At 43.7% G+C, this 27172-nt stretch overlaps 1 protein-coding gene across 4 annotated transcripts in view; it reads right to left on the reverse strand.

The window, feature by feature from the left end:
• Positions 1–1874: 1874 nt before the first annotated feature.
• Positions 1875–27172, reverse strand: part of LOC139409138 (protein strawberry notch homolog 2-like) — a 105140-nt gene continuing 79842 nt past the window's right edge. For 2 of the 4 annotated variants that reach the window (XM_071153890.1, XM_071153892.1), the window contains 26 exons: positions 21364–21525; positions 20648–20731; positions 19911–20010; positions 19506–19666; positions 18876–19009; positions 18466–18556; positions 18203–18346; positions 17733–17850; positions 17371–17476; positions 17038–17191; positions 14986–15162; positions 14686–14783; positions 13976–14058; positions 11755–11931; positions 11504–11625; positions 11190–11321; positions 10791–10926; positions 9807–9919; positions 9300–9371; positions 9033–9141; positions 8736–8951; positions 8040–8134; positions 7428–7520; positions 6691–6822; positions 6111–6378; positions 1951–5925 (listed from right to left, as the gene is read on the reverse strand). In XM_071153890.1, coding sequence (XP_071009991.1) covers positions 4955–5925; positions 6111–6378; positions 6691–6822; positions 7428–7520; positions 8040–8134; positions 8736–8951; positions 9033–9141; positions 9300–9371; positions 9807–9919; positions 10791–10926; positions 11190–11321; positions 11504–11625; positions 11755–11931; positions 13976–14058; positions 14686–14783; positions 14986–15162; positions 17038–17191; positions 17371–17476; positions 17733–17850; positions 18203–18346; positions 18466–18556; positions 18876–19009; positions 19506–19666; positions 19911–20010; positions 20648–20731; positions 21364–21525 — 4248 coding nt within the window. In that variant the 3' untranslated portion in view covers positions 1951–4954. Of the gene's footprint in view, positions 5926–6110; positions 6379–6690; positions 6823–7427; positions 7521–8039; positions 8135–8735; positions 8952–9032; positions 9142–9299; positions 9372–9806; positions 9920–10790; positions 10927–11189; positions 11322–11503; positions 11626–11754; positions 11932–13975; positions 14059–14685; positions 14784–14985; positions 15163–17037; positions 17192–17370; positions 17477–17732; positions 17851–18202; positions 18347–18465; positions 18557–18875; positions 19010–19505; positions 19667–19910; positions 20011–20647; positions 20732–21363; positions 21526–27172 lie in introns of all 4 variants that reach the window. The other 2 variants (XM_071153888.1, XM_071153889.1) reach the window with 2 other exon arrangements.

Here is a 27172-nt window from a genome sequence, read left to right on the forward strand (position 1 = left end):
TATAAACCCCCTCCCCGTTATCGAGTGAATTAAGAAGAAATGTCGATTTAACTCCTAATGACCTAAGAAGCAAAATTGTGTTTTCAATCAAAATAATAATTATTGTGAGCTAATGTGACTAATAAAGGAATTTGGATATGTCTCAAGACATACTTCACCCTTATTAAACGAAACAAATCGAATGTTAGGCTATTGTGTGTCAATTGTGGCGTTTTTACACAAACCGTTATAAATGGCCTATTTACGAGATTGACTTGTCATTTCAATAGACCGTGGCTAGGCCTACTGACTAAAATACAAGTAGCATATAGCACTTGATAGGCCTACATCTAATTTCAGATAGCCTACAGTAGCCTGGGCAAAATGAACGATTTAGCAGCTTGCTTAGTTCAAAATGGTAGACTAGTTTGTTTAACATGAAGTGAGGCAATTTCATGGTATAGGCTACTGAGGATGTTTCATCATCATTGAAAATAAGATTTTGTTCTTAACTGACTTGCCTAGTTAAATAAAGGTAAAAATAAAAATGAATTCCTATGGAGGACTGCACCTTCCGAGGAGTACCAAATTGGCACATCTCAGGAGTAGTCATTCATAGCTAATGCTAATAATTGGCCAATTAGAGGCTTTGAAACCACCGGCTGCCATGTGGAAGTGTCATAATACCCAGAAAACCTAGCGGTCAAACAGAGAAATGGTTCCAATCATTTTTCCCATAAGGGATTTTAGAAACACTTAAAACAAGGGCTGCGTTTCGTGTAGGTTTACCCTGGCGTGACGTTTTGGTAACCATGTAAATCTCAGATTCAAAAATGCAAATTAGCATAATGTAAAACTACAAATCCCTGGATGTCATATCTAGCGGATACATTTGCCATCAGGTTGTGTCAATTTAAAGGAATCTAACCTATTTATTCATTACTACATTTAGCGAACAGATAGATTCATACCTTTGCCTCAATTCAGCAGTCTCAACTCAATTCGTCCAGATTATCATGGCATTTGCAGTTCTTTATGATAGCCACATTAGCAGCTGATTCGTTTTATTTTGGAGGATAAATCCAGATGAATATATTGAAAAGTCACCTTTTCCTAGAGAGATTTACACGGTTATCAAAACCTCACCAGGATAAGCCTACACCAATCACAGCCCTTATTTGAAGTGTTTCTAAAATCCCCTATGGGAAAAATGATTGGAACCATTTCCCTGTTTGACCTCTAGGTTTTATGGGTATTATAAGTTATACTGTGGTATTCTATAGCAGGGTTTCACAAAGTCATCCTGGGGCCCTCCCTGGGTGGACATTGTTTTTTGCTTGAGCACTACACAGCTGATTAAAATAACCAACTCATCAAGCTTTGGGTTATCTGAATCAGCTGTGTAGTGCTAGGGCAAAAAAACGACTTTGGGAAACCCAGCTCTATAGAATGTGGCTTCAAAGCCTCTAATTGGCCAATACACAGCATCAAATATCCAGAGTTTATATACACATAATTGGTACTGCCTCTATTTTGGGAAGAATTGGGAGTTAACCCAAGTTGTCCTGAAATCAGTCACATCACTCCAGTGATGTGAGGACTTGCAAGGACTCTGCATAGCAAAGTCAGTCTGTCACATGAAATAAAGGCCTTGGGCTGTATTTACACAGGCAGCCGATTCAGAACTTTTCCACCATATTGGTCTTTTGACAATAATTGGACAAAAGATCCGAATTGGGCCGTGTAAACGGAAAATATCAGAATTGTGTAAACGGAGCCGTAGTCAGAAGTATTAATCACCATCTGTTTAAGAAGTGTATGTGTTCATTTATGCACGTATAGGCCACAGCCGCTCCAGAAGGTCTTTATTCACAATAAAAAAAAGGTAAACACCATTTTCGCAATCTTCAGTTTTATTTGTTGTTGGTTTACAAAGTTAAGATTGCACTATGATATATTCCTTCCTTTTGTTATGAGTAGAAAACCTTTAAAGAATTAGTCGAAAGGCTTTTAATATATTTTTTTACAATATATACATTTCGATCTAAATTATAAATATATAGAAAAACAAAAGCACAACCCAGAATAAAAGTGCTGAACACAGTTTACAGAAAAAATAGCCTTTGTTTAAAAATACATACAATCAGTAGCATGTTTTTAGTTGTTTTTGTTAGCAATAAATTATTTTAATGTGATACTTCAAAAAAAATGTGTACTATTTTTTTTTTTTTAAAGCTGAAGAAACAAGGATGGTTACAGTTATACAAAAATGCAATCCATCAAAAGGTCAGGAATACAACAAGCTTGCAACTCTCAATGTTAACAGACAACAGTAACTTGATTATGCCATTCTTAGTGCAAATTTCGGAAAATGAAAAAGACCTAGCTAAAAGATAAATTGCTGTTAATTTTTTCAAACCGTGTTTGTCCGTTTCCCCCAGGTTTATAATGCATATTACTTCATGTGAGCGTTATACCACACAGTCCATTGGCCATAGGTGAAGCATGGGACACAAACTGTTAGATTGAGAAAATGTTTGGATTTATTGGAATGTGCCTGATGAGGAATTATATTTAGGACAATCTGAAGCACAAGAGAGAGAGAGAGAGAGAGGGCTATGACATGGGTAACTACGAGAACACGGGCCTGAGCTATTGGATGTCTGGGTTATGTTTGAATCTGTCAGAAAGTGGGTAAAGAATCTGCACATACAAGTATATCCAAGTGCAAATCTGCTCAAAATCTTTGTCAGCATTAAAATGTATTAAAAAAAAGACGACAACAGATAATGTTCCATAAAAGAAACAGAATTTGATCTTTGTCCTAAGATAGCATAAACACTTAAAATCACCAACAATTCACAACACTTACCGACAAACAAACCCATCACAAGTCTCAAACATAAAAAAATACAGCAAGAGTCGCAGCACAGAATGAAGAAATAAAATAGTACTAAAATGTGTATTGGTTAGTTTCACCACTGTTGTTAGGGAAAACAATAACATTTCTCTGAACTCCCCGCCAATCAATACATGTCTAAGATTTCTTCCTGAGATTGCTATAATAGGTCAGATCTAGCCAGTAACTACAGGGGGGTGGAATACTTTGGTATCTCTTTGCATTCTAAAGTTCTGGCAGAAGCTGTAAAAGTTGGAACGATTCTACTTAAGTCACAAGCAGAATCAGATAAAAGAACTGAAAAGAAACAAACCAACCACCCTGTACAGCACAGTGCAATATTATTTGGTGGCAGGCTATAAACTTATTTTTTTGTTTTTATAATCTTGAAAACTAGAAACATCCCTGACCAAAAGTATCATCAGGATAACAATCTAAAAACAACATGTCCCTTAAATATAAATAACAATTATAATTATCATAATAACAAGGATGACAAAAACATCAAGAGCACATTGCTTTTATCCCCATCACAATGTTTATACAAAGTTCATAAGTATTTCAGATGTCTTTAACTACAGACTACGAGTAGAACAGAAAGAAAGAGGAATACAATTCTTACCATGCACAGGTGAATCTATAACCTTCGGCTGTGGAGCATAAACAGTACTTAGACTTCTAAATGTCTTGTTTATTGCTTTTGATTGGTTGAACTTACCCAGGCTTCTCATGAACAAAATACAGTGCATCCATTTCACAAAGACAGACAGATCTCACAGATTCTGAAATGTAATATACGATATACATATAATATGGACTAAAACAAATTCATATTAATATTGGTCAGAAAGTTGAACAAAACAAAATAACAAATGCACTCGACACTTTCCTGAGAACTTCAAATGAAAAGCAAACCATGGGTCACATCGTTGGATGAATGTTGTGTAGACTTAAAGCAGGATATTTGACACCATTTTAAAACCATCCACCCAATTGCATTAAACCAGCAGTATCTATCCCATCTAACCCCTGTTCTCGGTTTATCACAAGGCCTGGGAAAGCAGGGTTCCAACACAGTCTGCCGATGGGCTGAAGAGACCGCTATAGTGTAGGGTCCACAGACAGGCATACACATACTGAGTTGTGGTGTGGGGGCTATCCCTGGCCCACCACCATCATAGATTCAACAGTGGGGTAAGTTAAATACAAATGTAATAAATTAAGATGCCAATGCTTCGAGTATAAATCTATACATTAGGCCTATATGGGTTTCAAAGACTACATTTAAGTAGGTTTCCAAAGGCACTGTTACAATGGCAGACTTTTCTTTTCCCCCTCCCTTCTTTTTTAAAAAGCGAGACACAGGCGTGAGTGATGATAGAAACTGCAGGGAGAGGGGGACACAAGGGAGAGGAAGGGGCTAAAACTAAAACATTTCACCCCTATGAACCAATCTGCCCTGTGTTGATTTTTCCAGTTTGAAGTTTTTGAGTGGAGCCCTTGGTTTAAACAAACCAAGCGTTGCAAGATCGCCCAATTCAAGTCGATGCAATGGTGATGAGGCAACACAGAAAAGCAAACACACAACAGATGTGCATGAAAGGCAGTTGGAAGCCAGCAACGTTACCAATGATACCCAACATAACCAGAAGGGGAAGCTGTGGTTCTAGAAAAATATGTTTATACATTGTGATTTCCTCAACAAAGCAACACAATTCCAACTGTGATGGATCATTTAAAAAGCACATGCCCTTTTGATATTCTTAAAAACAAAATCAAACCCAGGTGGAATTGTGTTTCTTCAAATGAGTCAAGTCTCGGTGTAGAAACTGTGGTTTTGAGCCCCCCTACTCTCTCAATGAAGGGACCCGGCCAATTCCACCCGGGTCATTCGTTCACCATCTCCGAATGAGACCAAACCATTTGGTCTCGTGAACGTGCCCCTGGCCTGTGGATCCAGAGCCTGGAGAGGGATGGGGAAGAGAAGAGCACAGGACAGGCAGTGGTGTGACTAGGCCCTGAGGGGAGCGTTCCCGCTCAGCAGCTAGAGGACAGACAGCCACACTGAAGAGGTTGTTACGCAGAGTCCCATTCGTTCGGCTGGTACTGGATAACTGACTGGCGGTCCACACTGGTCCGCATCATGTTGTCCAGGACCTCGCGCGCGTTGATGAGTGTGTCCGTGCTGCAGTGGCTGTTGGCTAGAGGGAGGGGCTGCTGTTCTGAGGGGGCAAGGGCCGAGGAGGAGAAGTGAGAGGGGGACGAGACATGAGCCACTGTGTTGGAGGAAGAGGAAGAGGTAGAAGAGGTGGAGGGGTTAGTAGCTGTCTGGCTGGACAGAGAGTAAGGCAGAGAGTCTGGATGGTCAAGGATATAGTAGTCCTGGTGGGCGCTGTTGATTAAAGGCTGATCTGACCACTGCTGTAGCTGTGGTTGTATCTGCTGTGGCGACTGTAGCTGCCGCTGTTTGATCAGCGGTGGCTGTAGAGGTTGCTGCAGAATGTGTGCTGTGTTCTGGGCGGCGAGTGCGTGCCGCGATATCAGTCTCTCCAGGTCAAAGTCGGAGCCCCCTGTCAGGCTGATCAGGCCCAGGACTCCCTCCGTGCTGTCTGGGGAGGGAGAGGAGCTCACCGTCAGGTCCAGGACCTCCTCCCCAACCCGGAAGGGCTTGGTGGTGGAGGTTGGAGCGGGCTGCATTGGGGGCAGGGAGGGGAAGTGGTGGGGGAAGTGGGAGAAGATGCTGGCCATGCTGGGGAGCTGGTTGATCGGGCTGGGCTGGGGTTTGGGCTGTAGTAGAGGCTTGACCTGTAAAGGCTTGGCCTGGATCAGGCTCTGGTGGAAGTTCTGAGTCCTGTGGCTCTGAGACTGGCTGTGGGGCTGGCTGTAGGGCTTGGCAAGCAGGTGTATGTCCTGAAGCTGCCGCTGCTCGGCTAGCCTCTGCTCCTGGGCATGCTGCTCCCTCTCCTTGCGCCTCCTCTTTACCTCCTCATCCATTTTGAGAAGCTCCACTCGCACACGGGCCACGCAGTTTTCTGGGATCTTTATACCTAGGAGAGAAAGAGAGGGTATTATGTTTACATTTGTTTATACAAGTCGATAATTTGGCTCAGTTGATAGCAGCATAGCCTGTTGTGCCGTTTGATTTTGGCCACTGAAAAAACACATTTGCCAAGACATTCAGTGATGGTGTGTGTGTGTGTGTGTGAATTGCATGAAGTTGTTGAGTACTCACCGACTTGCTTGTTACTATTTTTGGTTTTGAGGCGTACAATCTGCAGGATGCTGGAGCTGGTGATGTCAGAGACCACGTCAGCCACGCGCTTCCAGACACGCAGCAGCGCCCCGCACAGCATGTGGTACTGGCGCAGACGCATACCCTGCAGACACTCCTGTCCCTCCTCGATCTTCTTACACTTCCCGTTCCAGTTAGCATGGCTACATTTCCCAAAGGAGAAGTTGAACTGGCTCTCCCAGCTGTCCTTGGCTTGGTCTGGGGTCACCTACGAGGGGAACCCCATGTTAAACACCTGTTTGTATGTATATTGGACCTTACATTACAGGATAGAAACAGGACTGTATTTCCTGTTTCACTACTTTGTTTATTCCACTAGAGGGAAACATACACCACAGAAAACCACAACAGAGACATTTCCCGCAAAACAACAAAGACAAATCTCTTTGCCGTGTTCTGAGTGGAAACCTGTGTGCATGTCAGTAAACCCGATAGCTGTTCCATCAGCCGACCAACAGACTTCTATCCGTGTGGGTGTGTCCCTGTGTGTGCACGGTGTGTGTGTCAGACTGAGCCCTACCTTGCGGTAGCGTTGCTGCAGGTTGTCCAGGCTCTCAGGGTGGGCCTGCTTGCCGATGTTGGGCTTGTAGACGATGAAGTTCCTCCCTCGGCCCTGCTCCGCCAGCAGCACACAAGGGTGGTTCCCCCGCAACTGAGGAACACATAGGAGACGGAAATTATTTTAAAGTTCTGTAAAATACTTTCATGTGTTTTCCTCTGGGCACTATTGAACTCTGTCTGTACAATTGTTTTAAACCACCAATAAATCAAATCAAGAAAGAAGCGGAAGATTTATAGTGCGTTTAACTGGGTGTGTGTGTGTTTGCCTGGAGGGTAATTGTAGACTGAATAGTAATTTCTTTGTTGAATTGTATGAACCAAGTGAATGTAACTACAGTATAATAAAAAAAAACTGCATCAGGAAGAACGAGACAGTGTATATTGTTCACTCTTGCCACTACAATTAATACTGAATAAAATGATCCTTCTTTAGGTTCACAATTCCATTCTACTCCCTTGATGTGGGATGAAAGAGCCCCACTCCAAAGAACAGAGAATTGAACAGAGGAAACTGGACCCATCTGAACTGTCATTCACCTCTGGGAAACAGCCAGTCTGGAAGCTGTTCCAGCGCTGATTGAGCCCTGAGGAGGTACAGGGACTCACAGTATCACAGGCTTCCTGGTACTGCATCAGTATGCGTGCTGGGACATGCAGAGCATCGCTCTCTGCTCTATGGTAGCCAGCTAGACTCACCTTGTAGGAGAGGTAGAAGCCTTCGTCAAGACTGTTGAGGTTCTGGGCCTTCTCGTAGGCCTCCTCCCAGGGCATCCCTCTATCCACGCTGATCTATAGGGGTGACAGGGCAGAGGGCAAAGGTTAGAGTAGCTGCCCTATGGGAAAGCAATACGCAGAAAGTACCCACTATAGGCATGAGTCAATATTCTAACACACACAAAAATCAGTGCCCAAACCCACCCACCCCCCCCTCCCGCGCCTGCACGCACAGCTCTCGGTCCTGGTTGTGTTGGTTTGAAATGTCAACTCTAGGTTAGCCTGCAGCGAAGGCAAGGCAGGAAGCCGGAGACACTAGTAATTATCTCTTTGCCTCTTTGGTTGTGTATGTGGGAAACACTACTCTTTTGTTGTGTCGCGTCAATGATAGGAAGTGTTTTGTTTTTATTTATAGGTTTAGTCTCTGAGATGTAATGTCTACTTTTCAGGCCAGAGAAGAGGCAACAGCACTGATTTAGTTACAAAACACAGATCAGCATGCAACTTTTGTATGAGGCGTCACTGTAAAAATATAGATTGATAATCATATTGTACATGAATAATGTACCAATGTACCTTGGGAGTGATGCCTACCTTGTAGAGCACAACCTGTCCGTCCTGGGGGTTACCCACCGTCATGAAGGTTTCCTGTTTCTCCTCATAGATTTCATCGTTACCTGGGGCCAGATCTGAAAGACAGGACACAGTGTTCCAGTCAGGAGACATATCTATCATCTCTATACAGAGCCTCAGTACCATCACAAGCTATCAGCCTCATGCTTCTGTTCATGGAAGAATATTCTAGGAAGGCCAAATGCAGCACGGCGGATTTGTTTGAATGGTATGTGGAATGCTATTCATATGCAGCATATGGTTCTAAATGTGTATAGTTGGCCTTTACTATACAACCTAAGGGGCCCAGGGGCACAGGGGTTTAAGGCACTGCATCTTAATGCTAGAGGCGTCACTACAGACCCTGGTTCGATTCCAGGCTGTATCACAACCGGCTGTGATTGAGAGTCCCATAGGGCGGCGCACAATTGGCCCAGCGTCATCCGGGTTAGGGTTTGGCAAGGGGGAGGCCGTCACTGTAAATAAGAATGTGTTCCTAACCGATTTGCCTAGTTAAATAAATACAAATTAAATAAATATGGGAAAGTGCACCCTTTTATTGACTCGGGTTTTATGTGTAGACATAAAATATCCAAGCACCACTACCACCTCATGTTAAGAGAGTCTCCATACTGTAATGTAGAAATGCTGCCTAGTGTGAGTGTTGGAACTCTATACCTAAGATGCCCATGTCGTATTTGCCCTCCTTCTTGTCCTTTTCGATCAGGTAGTCAAAGTTGTCAGTGAAGTACTGGAACAGAGAGTTCTGCTTGTGGACCTCCAGGCCCAGGATCCTGTTGAGGAACTTGGTGATGCTGCAGTCTTTCTCAGTACTGAGACCAAAGCGAGGCTCCTTGCAGAAGATGCCCACGTCCATCATGCCATGCTTCATGTCTGAAACAGGGAATAAAGTCATTATTTCAATGTAGCTTTGGACAGGACTTGCATAATGTTTGGGACACGCACTCAACATACCTCTGAAGAACAGGGAATCGCCCCCGGGGTAGCCTTTGGGAGGGGACACCTTGCTCTCAATGTGACCCAGGATGGCTTTGGTGATCTTATCTAGAGCCTTGGTACCATACTACAGAGAATACAAATAGGGATACAAGTCATTTAAGAGGTCAGGACACTGTCCATCCCCCAAGAATCTCCAACACAACGAATCACAGGTATTGCCAATTTGACTTCTATACAAGCGGAAGCATGATCACTGTTGGCGTAATTCAAGCCAGTGCATACCTTGTTTTCAAAGTTGTATTTGCTCAGGTCTCTGGACTCTGTGGCTCTCCTGTCACCGTGGGTCAATGCACCCTGGACATAGGAACACACTTAATACTAAAGTCTTATATACTGAAACACCAGCTACAAACACATTTTTCTCAACTTCAGACACCTAAAGCATAGAGGCACTGAATTGACACCACTGCTACCACTGGGTGTGTTCCAAAGTCTGAAAATAACCTTATTATTCAGACCAAAGGAGGACCGGAGGCATTTCCTGGGTTTGAAATGTTGCGTGAAAGGTGTTTATGTGAACTATAGGTGACTATACAGAGCAGCTGGTCAATAGGAAAGAGCAGTGCCTAGACAGGGTGTGATAGTGGGGGGGTGGGGGGAGAGATATACTGACTACGGGAAAAAAGGGTGGCCCCTGCTCCTAAGTTATTAGCTCAGCATACCAATCTTCACTCCAGTAAAACACAGACTTATGGGATGTGTAGTAGTTGAGGTAAGAGCCACACGTACCAGGCTCTCCAGTCTCTTGGCCACGATGGAGGCAAAGCGTCTCTCCCCGGCCAGCTCAGAGATGAGGAAGATGTACTCTGGAGCCGTCACCTGGTTGGAGCGATGGGTACGACCTGGTGAATCACACACAGAGGAGGAAGACCAGTCAGAACAGACAGACTCAGATGGAACAAGTTGGTTAGGTTGATTTCAATGATGTATGAACAGAGGCTGATTTCCTGGTAAATCTGTGTCTGAATAGAGAAGTGTCTTACCAAGAGCCACCCAGCACATCTTTTCTATGGAACATATTTTTCCTGGAACACCTAGGCCACCTGACTGTTTGTGTGTGTGTGTATTGTTGTTAGTGTAAACAGAGTCTGTCAATCAGGCCCACACATGCCAACCCACGCAGTAAGTTGCTCCCCAAGGGAGCACGGCTGACGGGAAGTCAGTTAATTACTGCAAACAATTCATTCACAGACCGCAATGTGTGTGTGCGCACAGGCCTGCTTTTCCACTGTTGTTGGGTGCAAAATTGCTGTATATCTAGCAGACAGCACAGGATATTAAGGCTAATTATATTATTCTGATTTAGTTGAACACCTCTCTCCCTGCAGCCAGACAAAACTGCACCACCTCCAAATTAAGTTTCTCAGCATTAATAAATGTGACTCATTCTAATCATTAGAATGTCTCGCCTCCTTAGGTCCAAAAAGACAAAACATTTTAATTTGATATACATCAATTTATGAAATCTGTCTTTAGGGGAGGCCATTTGAAGAGGCAGCAGATACTAATGAAATTACATTTTATCAGGCTAGGGTGAAACACATCTAGCAGTGGATTGTGTGAAGAGAGATTACAGGTTACACACACTGAGTGACAGTGTGTGTGTAACCTGCATTGAGGAGAGTCTAACCCTGACCCTAACCATGAACACGACCTAACCTAACCTATCTATCTGACTCCTGACCTTTAACCCCTGGTCCTCTCCAGACTCACCAAACTGCTGAATGGCTCTGTCTGCACTCCAGGGCAGCTCCAGTGTCATGTGGACCCTCCGACACTGGTTCTTCACCCGCTTGTCTGCCTGCAGGGAGATGCCCGAGCTGGCCGCCTCTGAGATGATGGCCACCAGCTGGGGAGAGGAGGAGAGAGGAGTGGAGGAGAGCGGGAAGGAGGTTAGCGGATAGAAATAAAAACACTAACACTGCAAGACAGACCACAGAATAATGCTGTGGTATGCTGTCATAAGATATCACAGGATCGTGATTTTCTAAGCAAGAACAAACACATTCTGTGAGCGAGGTCCTTCGACTTGCAGAGCCACTTGTGATACATGTTGAATGTTTCTAGAGAGGTTGCCTGGTGCTCAAATAGCGGTCCAGTCCAGTGTCTCACCTTCTCTCCGCACATGAAGCGGTCCTTCTCCTTAAGGTTGATGTGGTCGATGGTATGGCTCTGCTCCGCACGCGACTCGTAGCGCACGCTCCCGTCAGGCCGTCGCACCACACGCCCCTTACGACCAGTCATCTACAAAAGAGGTTAGAAGGCATCAACGGAGAACTACAGCCCAGTTCGTATCCAGTATTCATCTCACCCTTTTTCTGATGGAGCCCTCACATTACACCTACTTCATTCAAATGTCTCTCTTTCAGAGTACTCTTTTTCTATCAGGTGGAATGGACACGTCTCTGCAACATAGGGGTACGTACCTCCGAGACTTTCTCTGGACCTCCCAACTTGTCGATGAGTTCATCCAGAGTGTTCAGAGGTAGCTCCTTCCCCAGGTCAGCGATCTTGTTCAGGAGGTCCTGCTTCATCTCCTCTATCCTGGCTGTAGAGAACCCAACCAAACCCAGACAGAGAGGCATGTTAACAACTGTAACCAGAGTCACACAGTCATAAAACCACCAAGGAGAGACCACAGGAAGATGCCCCCCAAATGTCTGCCAAGTGTTTTTACTGTCGACGAAGATAACGTCGTCGTCGTTGTTGTTGTCCAGCAGGGAGTCGGGTGAGGAGTTGGAGTCGGTGTCCATGCCGTCCGTGTCCGTGCTGCTGTCGTCACTGATGTTGATTACACCCCCCGGATCCACCATGGTGTGCTTTGGGAACTTGGGCTGCCGGCCCCTGGGCTTACCTAGTGGACAGAACGCACATGAGTGAATTCAGACTGTGGCTCAGTGGCTTCACCTGAATAGTCCATGATGAGATTTTAACCGGATGTGATGAGGCAACACTTTGCAACATATAAAAATAAAATTGCTATTATCATTATATAATAGGTGTGTAACGGTTCACCACGTATTGTGGTTTTGGGGTCACACGGTTTGGTTTTGGTAAGACAGGAAAATTAAATGCCACCCATAATGTTCAGTATTTGCAATGGTCCTGGCATGGTCTGTTGTGACCGGATTGTTATGTTGGGCCTTTCAAGTTTCCACTCGGACGCTGTGAGGTGGGACCATGTAGGATGTGGAAATTTAACCGTTATGATGTTGTAAATAACAGTTGGATGCATTCATGTGATTTGAACTCGTTGAGAACTGCCGATTGGCTAAATGGTTCTAAATGCTTCTAAACAAATTCTAGAGTTCAAAAACCACATTAATAGATGGCTTTTGATAAATAATGTTTTGTTGTTGCATTTAACTGCCCGGAAATACTGTTATAGAGGCCATTTCCTTAGTAGTTGACGTCAGAGGTCAGCATGTGGGAGAAGTGTGTGCTCAGGATGGATGAGTTTCCCACTAGTAATTACCAGTTTGAGGGGCCGTTCATGTGGTAAATTCCCACTTGGTTACAAACGCACCACAACACTGCCTCCATCAGATGCGGACACTCATAAAGGGGGTGTGTCTGTAGCACGGTACATCTCCCGCTTTGGGGTAATCTCCCGCTTTGGGGTAATCTCCCGCAAGAGGGAAGTTCATAACATGTCTCTAGCACTTTCACAAGGTGCTAAAACCCCCTATTTTCAACCACCGAGAATGGGCGCATATCTGCGGTGTAAAAAATAAACATAGCCTACCTATTGCTCTTGTCACCGAGAAATGGGCTGTTGTCGTTGTTGTTTCTGACACGCTGATCAGACCACCCGCCTTGCATGCGCATACATTCAATAATTTCATCCAAACTGCTCGCGAACGTCAAAGGGCGTCTGCATAGCCAGGCGCTATAATAGGACTTGGTTCTATTTTAAACGCTTGACGCAATGCAAGTCCCGCCTCTCCCATCTACTCATTGGGTGATTGAACGATGAACGAGGTCCATACTCTAGTCCAGTTGGTGGCGGTAATGCACCTTAAAGTTGCCAACCACCATATAAAATCCACAGAAGAAGAATGAACGAGACAAGATTAATCAAAGAAAAACAAACTAAAAACTAACTAGATTTCCCCTTTTATCTTTGGATAAAATGTCGGTGTAGAGAACACACGATGTTGTGTGACCATACTGTACGCATTTCAGGTAAAACAACAACCCAATGTTAATCTCACAGGACAAATCAGCTAGCAACAGTAAGCTAGCTATGTTTTATATGCGTTTCGGCCTTAATATAGTTGGTTTTGGTATTTTAACCTGTGTGTCATGAACACGTCCGGTAGGGATAGACAAAATCAACATGCACTCGCGGAACTGGTTTGGTCATCATGTTAGCGTTTCCGTCTTGCTCTGGTATACAGGGATGACGTAAATGAGCCAACATATTTGAGGTGTTGGCAGCTGCATATTCTCATTGAACGTGGCATCATACCGTTATGTGTTATCCACAACTCTCTGTCCATCGTCGTTGGAATCTACCGGGAAGCCAAGATTTCGCAAACCACTCAACCTCGTACAGAACTAGTTCCCGTCTGCACCTCACAAAAGGACAGTTTGAAATGTGCCAATTAAGATTTAAACTTTGATTACAATGTAGTTGTTTTAATAGAATTATCTTAGATTTACTCATGAGGCAGAGGCCTACAACGCAGCATACGCACATCCCATAGGCCTTGTGTTTTTTTCATGTATTAGTTTGAGTTGTGGACAAAAGCGAGGACCCCGTACCGTACGGTCGGTACTAATACCGTTACACCCCTGTTATATACGCAAACTCTTGACCTGACAACACAAATGCTAATTTAGACGAAGCACCTCACAGGGGGAGCGCAGAGCTCTTAGTATTTTAGTTGACGTACGTTTTCTCTTGTTTCCAGGCGCTTTCTCTCTCCTCGGCTTCTCAGAGGGAAAGTGTTTCTGTACCAGAGCTTTGAACACCCCCCTGAGGAGAAAAGACCAGACAGACAGACGGTTATCATCTGAATCTACCACTGTGGAAGGCTAACAGGATGTCAGGATAGTTCTGACAGGTTATAGAGATGTGAGTGACAAGCTCTGATTGACCTTATCATATACATTTCATGTCTCCCAGGGTCAGACGGTCCAGACAGACAGAGAGGGTAATTTCCAGCCTGACACCAAGCTATGCTCCCAGGTAGAACATGACTGCAGGTAGAGATCTAGGATCAGCTTACCCTCCCCAAATCCTAGCCCTTAACCATTAGCTGGGAAAACAGATGAATTGAATTTGGATCAGTGTCTAGGGGAAGATTCATCCTACACCCTCAGGTAGTGGTGTTTGAGAAAAGTGACGGGTTCTGACTAAACCTTTGACTGAAGCTGGAGAGTGACAAATGGAATGTCTTTTAACTAGGAACCGGTAATGTACCCGGCAACAGACAACTGATTCATGTGAAAACCACAGGCGCGTCAGACAGAAAAGTTCTGGTTACACTAGATGAAAGCTGTGGTGTTGTGTGTGAGGTTTGAGTCAGGGCTGAGACAAAGATCAATTTGCTCCAATACTGTACTTACCAAGGCTTCAGAGAGCCAAGGACACAGGACTTACTCTGCTGCGGATACGAATCTGTCCAGGTGTCCATCGTTCTCATCCAGGACCTCTCTGGTTCGGGCCTCTCCTGTAGACTGTAGACCAATCACAATGCACTGGGGAGGGGAGAAACAAGACACGATCCAGTCAATGTCACACTTAAACATATCAACAAGGAAAAACATGGCTCTATTTTCCTTGCCCATTCAAATGCAGGGATAATTGTGATAACGCCTCTTGGCCAGAGAATCCCATCTAAATGACAATCATGGTTAAATAAAGGATTAATAAATGAATACAAGTGCTGGTCAGTCTCACCTTGCCAGCCTCCAGCTCCTTATTGGCCAGCTCCACCAGGCAGCGGACCTTGGCGGCGATGCAGAGGTATTTGAAGAAGCGCTGGTGAGAAGACCAGAACTGACCCCACAGGGACTTCCTGCTGACCAAGCACAGCTCATCCGCTGCACGCATGAACACGGCCAGAGTCTCCGCCCACTGAGGACACACACATACAAGTCACATCTTTAGACATACTGTAACAGGGCAGTTACACACAGTTCACACATCACTACACACACACCGGTAAATTTACTAGCAATCACACAGTCTACACACAAACAAATGCAGTCACCGGTCACATTTCTCCACATAAAAACAAATCACACATTCTACCTACCTGCATGCACACTAGTGATGGGGGGCGAAAAAAAATCTGAAGTTAAATATATTATTTTTGCGCTAGTTGGTGATACCTGAACCAAAACATCAGTATTGGTCCTTCATATCTTACTTCCAGCCATGAGCCCTGCGCGTGATCGGGAGCGCCATTTCTTGTTTCTCCTTTTCTATTGAGGAAGCTTTTGTCCGGTTTAAATATGATTGATTATTTATGACAAAAACAACCTGAGGATTGATTTTAAACATCGTTTGACATGTTTCTACAAACTTTTATTGTACTTTGACTTTTCCTCTTGATGTTGAGAGCGTACATTGTGCCTTTGGATTTCTGAACTAAACGCACCAACAAAACTGAGGTTTTTGGACATAAAGGAGGGATATTATCAAACAAAACAAACATTTGTCTAACAAGGAGACCTGGGAGTGCCACCAGATGAAGATCATCAAAGGTAAGTGATTAATTTTAATGCTATTTCTGACTTTTGTGAGCCTTCTCCTTGGCTGTATGGTTTTAGTGGCTAGGCACTGACCTAACATAATCGCGTAGTGTGCTTTCGCCGTAAAGCCTTTTTGAAATCTGACACAGAGGTTGCATTAAGGAGAAGTTTCTTTAAACGTATGTTAAACACTTGTATCTTTAATCAATGTTTATTTCTGTAATTTGATGTGGCTCTCTGCATTTTCACCGGATGTTTGTTTGAGACAATGATTACTGTACATAACGTGCCAATTTCAACTGAGGTTTTTGGACATAAAGATGAACTTTATCGAACAAAACACACATTTATTGTGTAACATGAAGTCCTTTGAGTACCATCTGATGAAGATCAAAGGTTAGTGATTCATTTAATTGCTATTTCTGACTTTTGTGAGCCCTCTCCTTGGCTGGAAAATGGCTGTATAGTTTTCTGTGACTAGGCACTGACCTAACAATCGCATGGTGTGCTTTCTCCGTAAAGCCTTTTTGAACTTGGACACGGTGGTTGGATTTACAAGAAGTTATCTTTAAAATGGTGTATAATACTTGTATGTTGGAGGAATTTTAATTATGGCATTTGTTGTATTGAATTTAGCGCCCTGCAATTTCACTGGCTGTTGTCGAGGTGGGACGCTAGCGTCCGGAATTCAATCCCATTGAGCACGTCTGGGACCTGTTGGATCGGAGGGTGAGGGCAAGGGCCATTCCCCCAGAAATATCAGGGAACTTGCAGGTGCCTTGGTGGAAGAGTGGGGTAACATCTCACAGCAAGAACTGGCAAATCTGGTGCAGTCCATGAGGAGGAGATGCACCGCAGTACTTAATGCAGCTGGTGGACACACCAGATACTGACTGTTAATTTTGACCACCCCCCTTTGTTCAGGGACACATTATCCCATGTCTGCGGAACTTGTTCAGTTTGTCTCAGTTGTTGAATCTTGTTATGATCATACAAATATTTACACGTTAAGTTTGCTTTAAATAAACGCAGTTGACAGTAAGAGGACTTTTTTGTTGTTGCCGAGTTTACATGCATACATATAGTGATCAATATGTTTGGAACATAAAATCACAGTATTGAATCGCAATACATATAGAATCGTAAGAATCTCATTACATATTGTATCGGCACCTAAGTATTGTGATATCGTACCGCAAGGTCCTTGGCAATTCCTGGACCTAACGCACGCATGCACACGTCTTCAGTCGCTCACCAGTTTGGCAGATTTGTTGTAGACCAGTTTGAAGTCATCGTCCAAGCTGATTTCCTCGATGCGGAAGGACACCCCTGAGAAGCTCAGCTGCCGGGCGATGTACATCCCACTCACCTTCATGTCCATTGCAACAATCTCCATGGCGCCCACACCCCTGTCAACCAAAAAGCCAAACCACACAGCCTGTCAGCTATGCTGTATTCTAAATACCAGGACTGGTCTGGTAGCCAAACCATTACAAGATGTTATTCTCACAACATAGATAATCATATACATTTTAATTATAAGATGGTGATATAAATCAGGAAAAGGGCGTGTGGAATGAGGCCAGACCTCTTCTCGATGGCGTGCAGGAAATCATCAAAGGTCTTGAAAGGCGTGCCATCGCCCCAGATCCCCAGGCGGCTCATATAAATCATGTTCTTTGGCTCAGAGGCACCTGAAGGGCGACAGAGAAGCAGGGGTGAGATATTGATACAGAGAGAGCGAGCGACAGAGAACGAGTATAACTAAGAGACCCAGAGGAATTGAAAGAAAGACCGGGAGGGAGAGGAAGTCAAAAACAGGCTGAATGAGATAAAGCGGGAAATCAGACAGGAACAAGTAGACAAACAGTCCTAAAGTACAGGCATTGTGAGAAAGAGCGATAGTGAAAGAGAAGACAGAGGTCCAGGTACAGTGTGAGAAAGGCCCACCTGTGGCACTGGCATAAACCACCCTGGCCAGGGGCAGCTTGTGCTGCAGGTCCAGCACGGCCTTGCCCATCTTGGTGGACGTGGCATTCTTGGCCTTGTGGCATTCGTCAAACACAATCTAGGAACATGGTCAAGGGGAAAACGCTGCTACAATGTGAACCTGCCCAGCGTAAACATGCTGATTGAGCTAAACTTATGTTCAAGGATAATTGGTAGTCACTGTACGAGATGGCCATGCTAGACGGGCAATTTCATCAGGACGTATTTGTTCTTATTTTAGGGCTCGCTTCAGTAATAGCGGTTAGAACATGCAGTAGTTCTAGGATGGCCAGTGCATTGACTGGATTGTCAATTTACAACAATTCTATACGTAGACAGAAATCCTGATAGAGCCATGGACCCGGATCATCTACAATCAGATATTATCAGGTTAATAGTGACCAAGGTGGTAGTGTAGTGTATAAGGATACGACGCCGTCAAAGCCGGGCTTGCACCAGTCCAGGATCTGCTTGAGTCTGGTGCGGCGCTGCCCTCCTGCTTGACTCTCACCAATCAGAGCAGAGTATGTCGCAAACAGGACTCCTTCTGAGGTAGCTGTGTCGCCATACTTTATCTACAGAAAGCGACACAAGCAGAGGTTAAACAAGACAGCATTTGTGCTTACAGACCCTCAGAAGACAACATACAGTAATTGTAATGGTTGTTTGACATATTCCTTTCTCATTGTCTCACCTTGTTTAAGGCATGCACAGGAATAGTGGGAGCATTTATGTCTTTGAGATCTCTCTCTGCGTCGTATTTCAGGTCATTGGACACACTGAACCTGAGGGGTGGAAGAGGAGAATGAGTGCATCTTTACAAAACAAGCATGACGCACAAGTGAAACAGGTTTATTTGGTTGGTAGTAATCAATGGCACTGACTTTCATTGATGGTTTCTAATGCAGGTCACAAAGGCCCCAGTCTGACGCAATATCCATTACAACTAACGTTTTACAATCGAAACCACTCAAACTTAAATCTATTAGGCAGGGAGACACCCACCTACGTAATGGTAGGATATAACTATAAGGTAGGGAGAAACAGAGCTAGGCTGGGTAATGTATTGAGTGTAGTAATAGTAGAAGGAATATAGTGTCTTACCATAGTGCTTTCTTCCTTCCTTTAAGGTAATTCTCCAGGATGATGCCGGCCACCGTACGGCCCTTCCCCACTCCGGCCCCGTCTCCTATCAGGAAGCCTGCTCTCTGGTTGTTCTGCAGGATCACCTCATGTTGCTGGGAACACACATGGCGCACGGTGTTCACATGTGTATACAGACATACACTATGACTAACGTATACATGTCATATTGAAGTCATTTAATAGACAACGTGACTTACAATACAAGCATTCAATTAAACAGCAGGATAATATATTGAACAAATACTGAACATAGAAACTCCACAGCTAAAGTAGGCAATACAGTAGAACGCGTTTAAAGACATTGTATAATATACCCTTTATTTATGAACCACACACTTTTCCAAGCACTTGAACTTGTTCCTGTACACACATCATCGGTAACTAACACTTCACATTGTAGTCATTTAGTCGACACTCTTATAAAAGACAGGCATTTAATAAAACCACCGCATACTATTGAACAACTTACACAGAGAGGTATCAAATGCACAGCTGAAGATAACACTAAATACAGTTTCTAAAACATACTTGAACTTGTTCCTGCCAGACCAGACGGGTGAGGTCAGAGGTGATAAAGGTGAGTGTTACCTGGCAGGCGTAGATGATGGCCTCGAGTTGCAGGGCAGAGAGCAGGCCACAGTTGATGGTGAGGTTAGGAATGGATAGAGTGTAGGTGATGTCAGGAGGAGGGACGCTGGACAGCGTGTTGGTCTCCACCACTATGTCTGGGTGGGAGATCCCTATGGTAGCTGAGGAAGGACAAAAGAGGGAGATCATTTAAATGTTGAACAGACAGGCAACATTTTACTAAATCCCTCACAGACTAACTATCCGTATCAGATGATATTATTATTCCCTGTATGAGTAGTTGTGTACTAATGTCACTGAAAAATATGACTAATTGCAAAATTCAAATTCCTTCCACAAAGAAAAACACAAAAACAGCAACCAGGACAACACATAGTGTCTTGAGAGTAGTGTCAGGAAGCATACATTTGGATGGTTTGTAGTCGGCGTAAGTGTCTACATGTCCCAGCTCCTCTGTCTCCTCCTCCTCCTCCTCCTCTTCTGCCGGAGTCTGGGTTCTCTGAACCTGCATAAGCAAAGGGATATGGGTAATGTAGTTCATATCATGTCTATTATTTGCCTCCTGTCCATCTACACTGATATTATAAAACTGGACAAGTGAAAGCAAAGGGCCCCTCTTTCCAGATCAGTGCAGGTGAGGAAGATAAGTAAAAATAACCTCAACAAACTGGACAAGACAGAAACAAGATAGATATGAGGTGAAATTAAAAAAAGGTCTAAATCATAGTGAATGGTTACAGGTCAACGGGTTGACAGAGCTAATTAACTGATCATTAGCTGACCTGCAATTACTTGTCCTGATGCTCATTAATAAGGTCATTAAGAGCCTGAGTGGATAGGTTAGAGAAATAGACTATTGTTTGTAGGAGGGGCTCACTAAGAGTAACAGAGAAGTTAACTGTTTTACTCAATATATTTACACAAGATTTCAAAACCTGTGTTTTTGTAATGTCCGCAAAAAAGGGAGCAATAATTAATGTGGGTTTCAAGTTATGCTAAACTTATTTTTAAGTTAGTGTGGCATATTTAAAATGATGCAGTCAGTTTTGACTCCATCTCCACATTCTTGTGCTTTTCAAAATGGGCCTCAGTCAGTCACTTGACTAATTTAGGTCAGATTAAATTTGGAGGGTTGAGGCTACCTGGTATCCTCCCAAAGGTGGGGTGCTGATAATGGCAGAGATATCCTCCAAACTGCTCAAACCCTGAAACCTGTTGGCATTTAGCTGCAGGGAGAACAAACAAAAAACAAGCATTCAAACCAAATGAAAAGATGCAAGTCACACCCAAGTCGTGTGAGTCATGAATGTCAGAACTTCTGGAACAACAACATAAGTGACATGTCTGCTTGTTAGTGAAAGCCAACGGCAACAAAGGGCACAGAAAGTGTGTAGAATACATAGATAAACAATGGAGAAAATAACAATAGAATCAATAGGAAAAACACAAAGACTCAAACCAATAACATTTTCCCACTTCTGAGTCATATTCCCTAACAGTCTCTCTTTCTGGAGATGGGTTGTAAACATATCTGACCCCGGATCAGTGGTTAGAGGCAACATTTACCTACTGTACATGACGTTTATTTGAGAATTGCTGTCGAGTGTTAAGCACACAGACACTTGGTCTTGTTTTTAGAGTGAGCATGTTTGTGTGAGTATGAACATAGTGGTGTTAGTTGGCAGAGATATTTTTATCTAGGTAGTAGTGTGTGGTGATGCATGTATGTGCTGATGAATGTCTCATTGTTTTGTGTGAGAAAAAGAAAACAATGTGAGAGTGGGTGTGCTACATGAATAAAATAAATAAATAGTCAACATAAAAAGTAAGAGGTCTGTGTGTAGTCGGGTCCCCTCACCTCCAGCTGGCTTTGTGCTGGTGTGTTTATGTCCCATAGTGTAGGCACGTGGGCCAGGTTGTCTGCGTGGATGAAGTCCTGGGCATCGGCGTACTCTGACAGAGAGTCGGCCGGAGAGGAGAACAGAGAGTTGTTGGAGAGGTCATCGATGCAGGACAGGTCCTGGAGACACAGAGATGGTGACAGACAAAACATGTTAGTAAGATCTCTCCTTTCTGGATCAACTAAGTGATGGACCCTTCTCATGTTGCAGCAAATTTAGTGGGGTATAATAAAAGGATACTTAAAATCTTTGTACTGTGAAATTAGGACTTGGTTTATACAGTAGTACCCTTTAAAGCAATGTTATGATTAGAAAAAGAGATACAATGCCGAAAGAAAACCGTGTACAAAAACTAGTAAAACATATGCAGTGTGCGTGTGCCTGATACGTGATGTAAGACGTGCGCTCGTAAATGTATTTGTTTATGCATGTGTAAGTTCATGTACTGTACGTGAGTACATAAATACAATACATGTGTAGGTAAGTATGTGTATAGTTTTCCCACAGTATGATTGGACGGTCGGTCATTGGGAGAGGCTCCCACACCCCCACACTTCTTTTAAGTGGAACCACCCAGAGGCCCAAGAATCAACTAGGCCCAGTTGTGCAGAACAAGAGCAGCAGCTCCAACCAAAGATGACCCAGCAGCCCAAGACTGATATGTAGGATACACTGTCCAGCACAGTGGAAGGGTTGTTCCACCAAGTCGGTGACCAATTCGGTGATATTTTTTATTTTAACATTCTGCCATAAAGAGCACATGATTGACTTCATAAAAAATAAAAATAAATATAAAAAATATAAAAAGTTTTTCCCCATCCCAAGAGGTTAAATAAAATGTTGACTATAGTAAGTGTCTAAGTACCAAATAAAGTAACAGCGTTGACCGTAACAGGGTAAAGATTTACATGTCAAATCAGAAATATATCTATGTGTTAGGGAGAATGTAAGCTGTGTGCAACAGGGCGGGGCAATTGAATGAAAGCTTTGCATTGTATTTTTTAAATTTATTGTTAAAACATTTCTACAATGTCTATCTACGCTTCCATCACGTGGACTGGGATATGTTCCGCACTGCGTCCAACAACAATATTGACGAATACGTTGATTCGGTGAGCAAGTTCATTAGAACGTGCATTGAATATGTCGTTCCCATAGCAACGATTAAAACATTCCCAAACCAGAAACCGTGGATTGATGGCAGCATTCACGTGAAACTGAAAGCGCAAACCACTGCTTTTAACCAGGGCAAGGTGACCGGAAACATGACCGAATACAAACAGTGTAGCTATTCCCTCCGCAAGGCAATCAAACAAGCTAAGCGTCAGTATAGAGACAAAGTAGTCGCAATTCAACGGCTCAGACACAAGAGGTATGTGGCAGGGTGTACAGTCAATCACGGATTACAAAAAGAAAACCAGCCCCGTCACGGACCAGGATGTCTTGCTCCCAGGCAGACTAAATAACGTTTTTGCCCGCTTTGAGAACAATACAGTGCCACTGACACGGCCCGCAACCAAAACCTGCGGACTCTCAATCACTGCAGCCGACGTGAGTAAAACATTTAAACGTGTCAACCCTCACAAGGCTGCAGGCCCAGACGGCATCCCCAGCCACGCACTCAGAGCATGCGCAGACCAGCTGGCTGGCTGGTGTTTACGGACATATTCAATCAATCCTTAACCCAGTCTGCTGTTCCCACATGCTTCAAGAGGGCCACCATTGTTCCTGTTCCCAAGAAAGCTAAGGTAACTGAGCTAAACAACTACCGCCCCGTAGCACTCACTTCCGTCATCATGAAGTGCTTTGAGAGACTAGTCAAAGACCATATCACCTCCACCCTACCTGACACCCTAGACCCACTCCAATTTTCTTACCGCCCAAATAGGTCCACAGACGATGCAATCTCAACCACACTGCACACTGCCCATCTGGACAAGAGGAATACCTATGTGAGAATGCTGTTCATCGACTACAGCTCAGTATTTAACACCATAGTACCCTCCAAACTTGTCATCAAGCTCGAGACCCTGGGTCTCGACCCCGCCCTGTGCAACTGGGTACTGGACTTCCTGACGGGCCGCCCCCAGGTGGTGAGGGTAGGTAACAACATCTCCACCCCGCTGATCCTCAACAGTGGGGCCCCACAAGGGTGCGTTCTGAGCCCTCTTCTGTACTCCCTGTTCACCCACAACTCCGTGGCCATGCACGCCTCCAACTCAAATCAAGTTTGCGGACGACACTACAGTGGTAGGCTTGATTACCAACAACGACGAGATGGCCTACTGGGAGGAGGTGAGGGCCTTTGGAGTGTGGTGTCAGGAAAATAACCTCACACTCAACGTCAACAAAACAAAGGAGATGATTGTGGACTTCAGGAAACAGCAGAGGGAGCACCCCCCTATCCACATCGATGGGACAGTAGTGGAGAGGGTAGTAAGTTTTAAGTTCCTCGGCGTACACATCACAGACAAACTGAATTGGTCCACCCACACAGACAGCATCGTGAAGAAGGCGCAGCAGCGCCTCTTCAACCTCAGGAGGCTGAAGAAATTCGGCTTGTCACCAAAAGCACTCACATACTTCTACAGATGCACAATCGAGAGCATCCTGTCGGGCTGTATCACCGCCTGGTACGGCAACTGCTCCGCCCAAACGTAAGGCTCTCCAGAGGGTAGTAAGGTCTGCACAACGCATCACCGGGGGCAAACTACCTGCCCTCCAGGACACCTACACCACCCGATGTCACAGGAAGGCCATAAAGATCATCAAGGACAACAACCACCCGAGCCACTGCCTGTTCACCCCGCTATCATCCAGAAGGCGAGGTCAGTATAGGTGCATCAAAGCAGGGACCGAGAGACTGAAAAACAGCTTCTATCTCAAGGCCATCAGACTGTTAAACAGCCACCACTAACATTGAGTGGCTGCTGCCAACACACTGACTCATCTCCAGCCACTTTAATAATGGGAATTGATGGGAATTGATGTAAATATATCACTAGCCACTTTAAACAATGCTACTTAATATATAATATAATCATCTACTGCATTTTTATGTAATACATGTATCACTAGCCACTTTAAATTATGGCACTTTGTTTACATACCCTACATTACTCATCGCATATGTATATACTGTACTCAATACCATCTACTGCATCTTGCCTATGCCGTTCTGTACCATCACTCATTCATATCTTTATGTACATATTCTTTATCCCTTTACACTTGTGTGTATAAGGTAGTAGTTTTGGAATTGATAGGTTAGTTTACACGTTGGTTATTACTGCATTGTCGGAACTAGAAGCACAAGCATTTAGCTACACTCGCATTAACACCTGCTAACCATGTGTATGTGACAAATACATTTGATTTGATTTAACTTTATGGGTAACAGGATTGACTTATTATGCTTGGCTGGCTCAGTTCTTCACCACTAAACATCAGGAAAACGGCAAAAAGAGTAGAACCAGATCACCTACTTTTACACTAGGATTTGACTATTAGATGTTCAATGTTTCTTTCTAAAAAATATATTTGAAAAGGAATAGTTTCAACATTAAAATGAGAGTTCAGTTCACATAACAGGGTTGATCTTAAAATGAGGGACAGACGTAAATTAGTAACTAATGACGTGAAATCAATAATAATCTTCAGAAACTAACTAACTCGGGCTTTAACAATGATCTTGAATCTTAGGAGACATTTTTGGATTAAGTGGGAAATCTTCCTAGAAGTGACACAGTTGCCATGTCAATTGGCTGAATTGTGCCACTTCGGCAAGCCTTTATTCATATTGAAAATCTGTTTGATTAAATTGTCCATGTGGTCTATATTAAAAGGGCACTTCATTTAATGTAACAGGCTTTTAAAATTCAATAATGAGGCCAAATGTATATTTAAAATCAAAGGGATGCAAAAGGCACCCATTTTGTGGAGCGACCCAGGAACATCCAGGACACATTCAAGAAAGTACAGTATTATATAGAGCCATTATTGCATGGAACTTCCATCTCATATTGCTCAAATGAACAGAAAAACAGCAAAAGCAACACCTCTCCCCTATTTTACCTAGATAATGTGTGTGTATGTACTGACATGTAGGCTGTGTGCCCTTTTCCACATTTTATTACGTTACAGCCTTATTCTAAAATTGATTTTCTCCTCAATCTACACACAATACCCCATAATTACAAAGCAAGAAAATAGTTAAACAATTTTGCAAATGTATTACAAATAAAACTTAAATATCACATTTATTTAAGCATTCAGACCCTTTACTAAGTACTTTGTTGAAGCACCTTTGGCAGCGATAACAGCATTGAGTCTTCTTGGGTATCTGTCAGGTTGGATTGGGAGAGTCACTGCACAGCTATTTTCAGGTCTCTCCAGAGATGTTCGATCAGGTTTAAGTCTCTGGCTAGGTCACTCAAGGACATCGAGAATCATCCTGAAGCCACTTCTGCGTTGTCTTGGCTGTGTGCTTTGGGTCTTTGTCCTGTTGAAAGGTGAGCCTTCAACCCCAGTCTGAGGTCCTGGAGCAGGTTTTCATCAAGGAGCTCTGTACTTTGCTCGGTTAATATTTTCCTCAATCCTGACTTGTCTCCCAGTCCTTGGGACATCCCCCACAACATGATGCTGCCACCACCATGCTTCACCGTAGAGATGGTGCCATGTTTCCTCCAGACGTGACGCTTGGCATTCAAGCCAGAGAGTTCAATCTTGGTTTCATTAGACCAGAGAATCTGGTTTCTCATGGTCAGAGTCCTTTAGGTGCCTTTTGACAAACTCAATGCGGGCTGTTACAGTTGAAGTCGTAAGTTTACATACGCTTAGGTTGGAGTCATTAAAACTCGTTTTTCAAGCACTCCACAACTGTCATGGTAACAAACTACAGGTGTTGGCAAGTCGGTTAGGACATCGACTTTGTGCATGACACAAGTAATTTTTCCAACAATTGTTTACAGGCAGATTATTTCACTTAATCACGATTCCAGTGGGTCAGAAGTTTACATTCACTGAGTTGACTGTGCCTTTAAACAGGTTGGAAGATTCCAGAAAATTATGTCATGGCTTTAGAAACTTCTGAAAGGCTAATTGACATAATTTGAGTCAATTGGAGGTGTACCTGCAGATGTATTTCAAGGCTTACCTTCAAACTCAGTGCCTCTTTGCTTGGGAAAATCAAAATAAATCAGCCCCAAAAAATTAGACCACAAGTCTGGTTCATCCTTGGGAGCAATTTCCAAACACCTGATGGTACCATGTTCATCTGTACAAACAATAGTACGCAAGTATAAACACTATGGGACCACATAGCCGTCATACCGCTCAGGAAGTTCTTTGGTGCAAAAAGTGAAAATCAATCCCAGAACAACAGCAAAGGACCATGTGAAGATGCTGGGGGAAACAGGTACAAAGCTATCTATATCCACAGTAAAACGAGTCCGACATCGACATAACCTGAAAGGCCGCTCAGCAAGGAAGAAGCCACTGCTCCAAAACCGCCATAAAAAAAGCCAGACTATGGTTTGCAACTGCACATGGGGACAAAGGTCATATATATATATTTTTTTTCAAGATATCAGTCGGGAAGTTAAAGCTTGGTCGCAAATTGGTCTTCCAAATGGACAATGGCCCAAGCATTCTTCCGAAGTTGTGGCAAAATGGCTTTAGGACAACAAAGTCAAGGTATTGGAGTGGCCAGCACAAAGCCTTGACCTCAATCCCATAGAATATTTGTGGGCAGAACTGAAAAAGCGT

The sequence above is a fragment of the Oncorhynchus clarkii genome, chromosome 5 (assembly GCF_045791955.1).
Source record: "Oncorhynchus clarkii lewisi isolate Uvic-CL-2024 chromosome 5, UVic_Ocla_1.0, whole genome shotgun sequence".
NCBI classification, from domain to species: domain Eukaryota; kingdom Metazoa; phylum Chordata; class Actinopteri; order Salmoniformes; family Salmonidae; genus Oncorhynchus; species Oncorhynchus clarkii.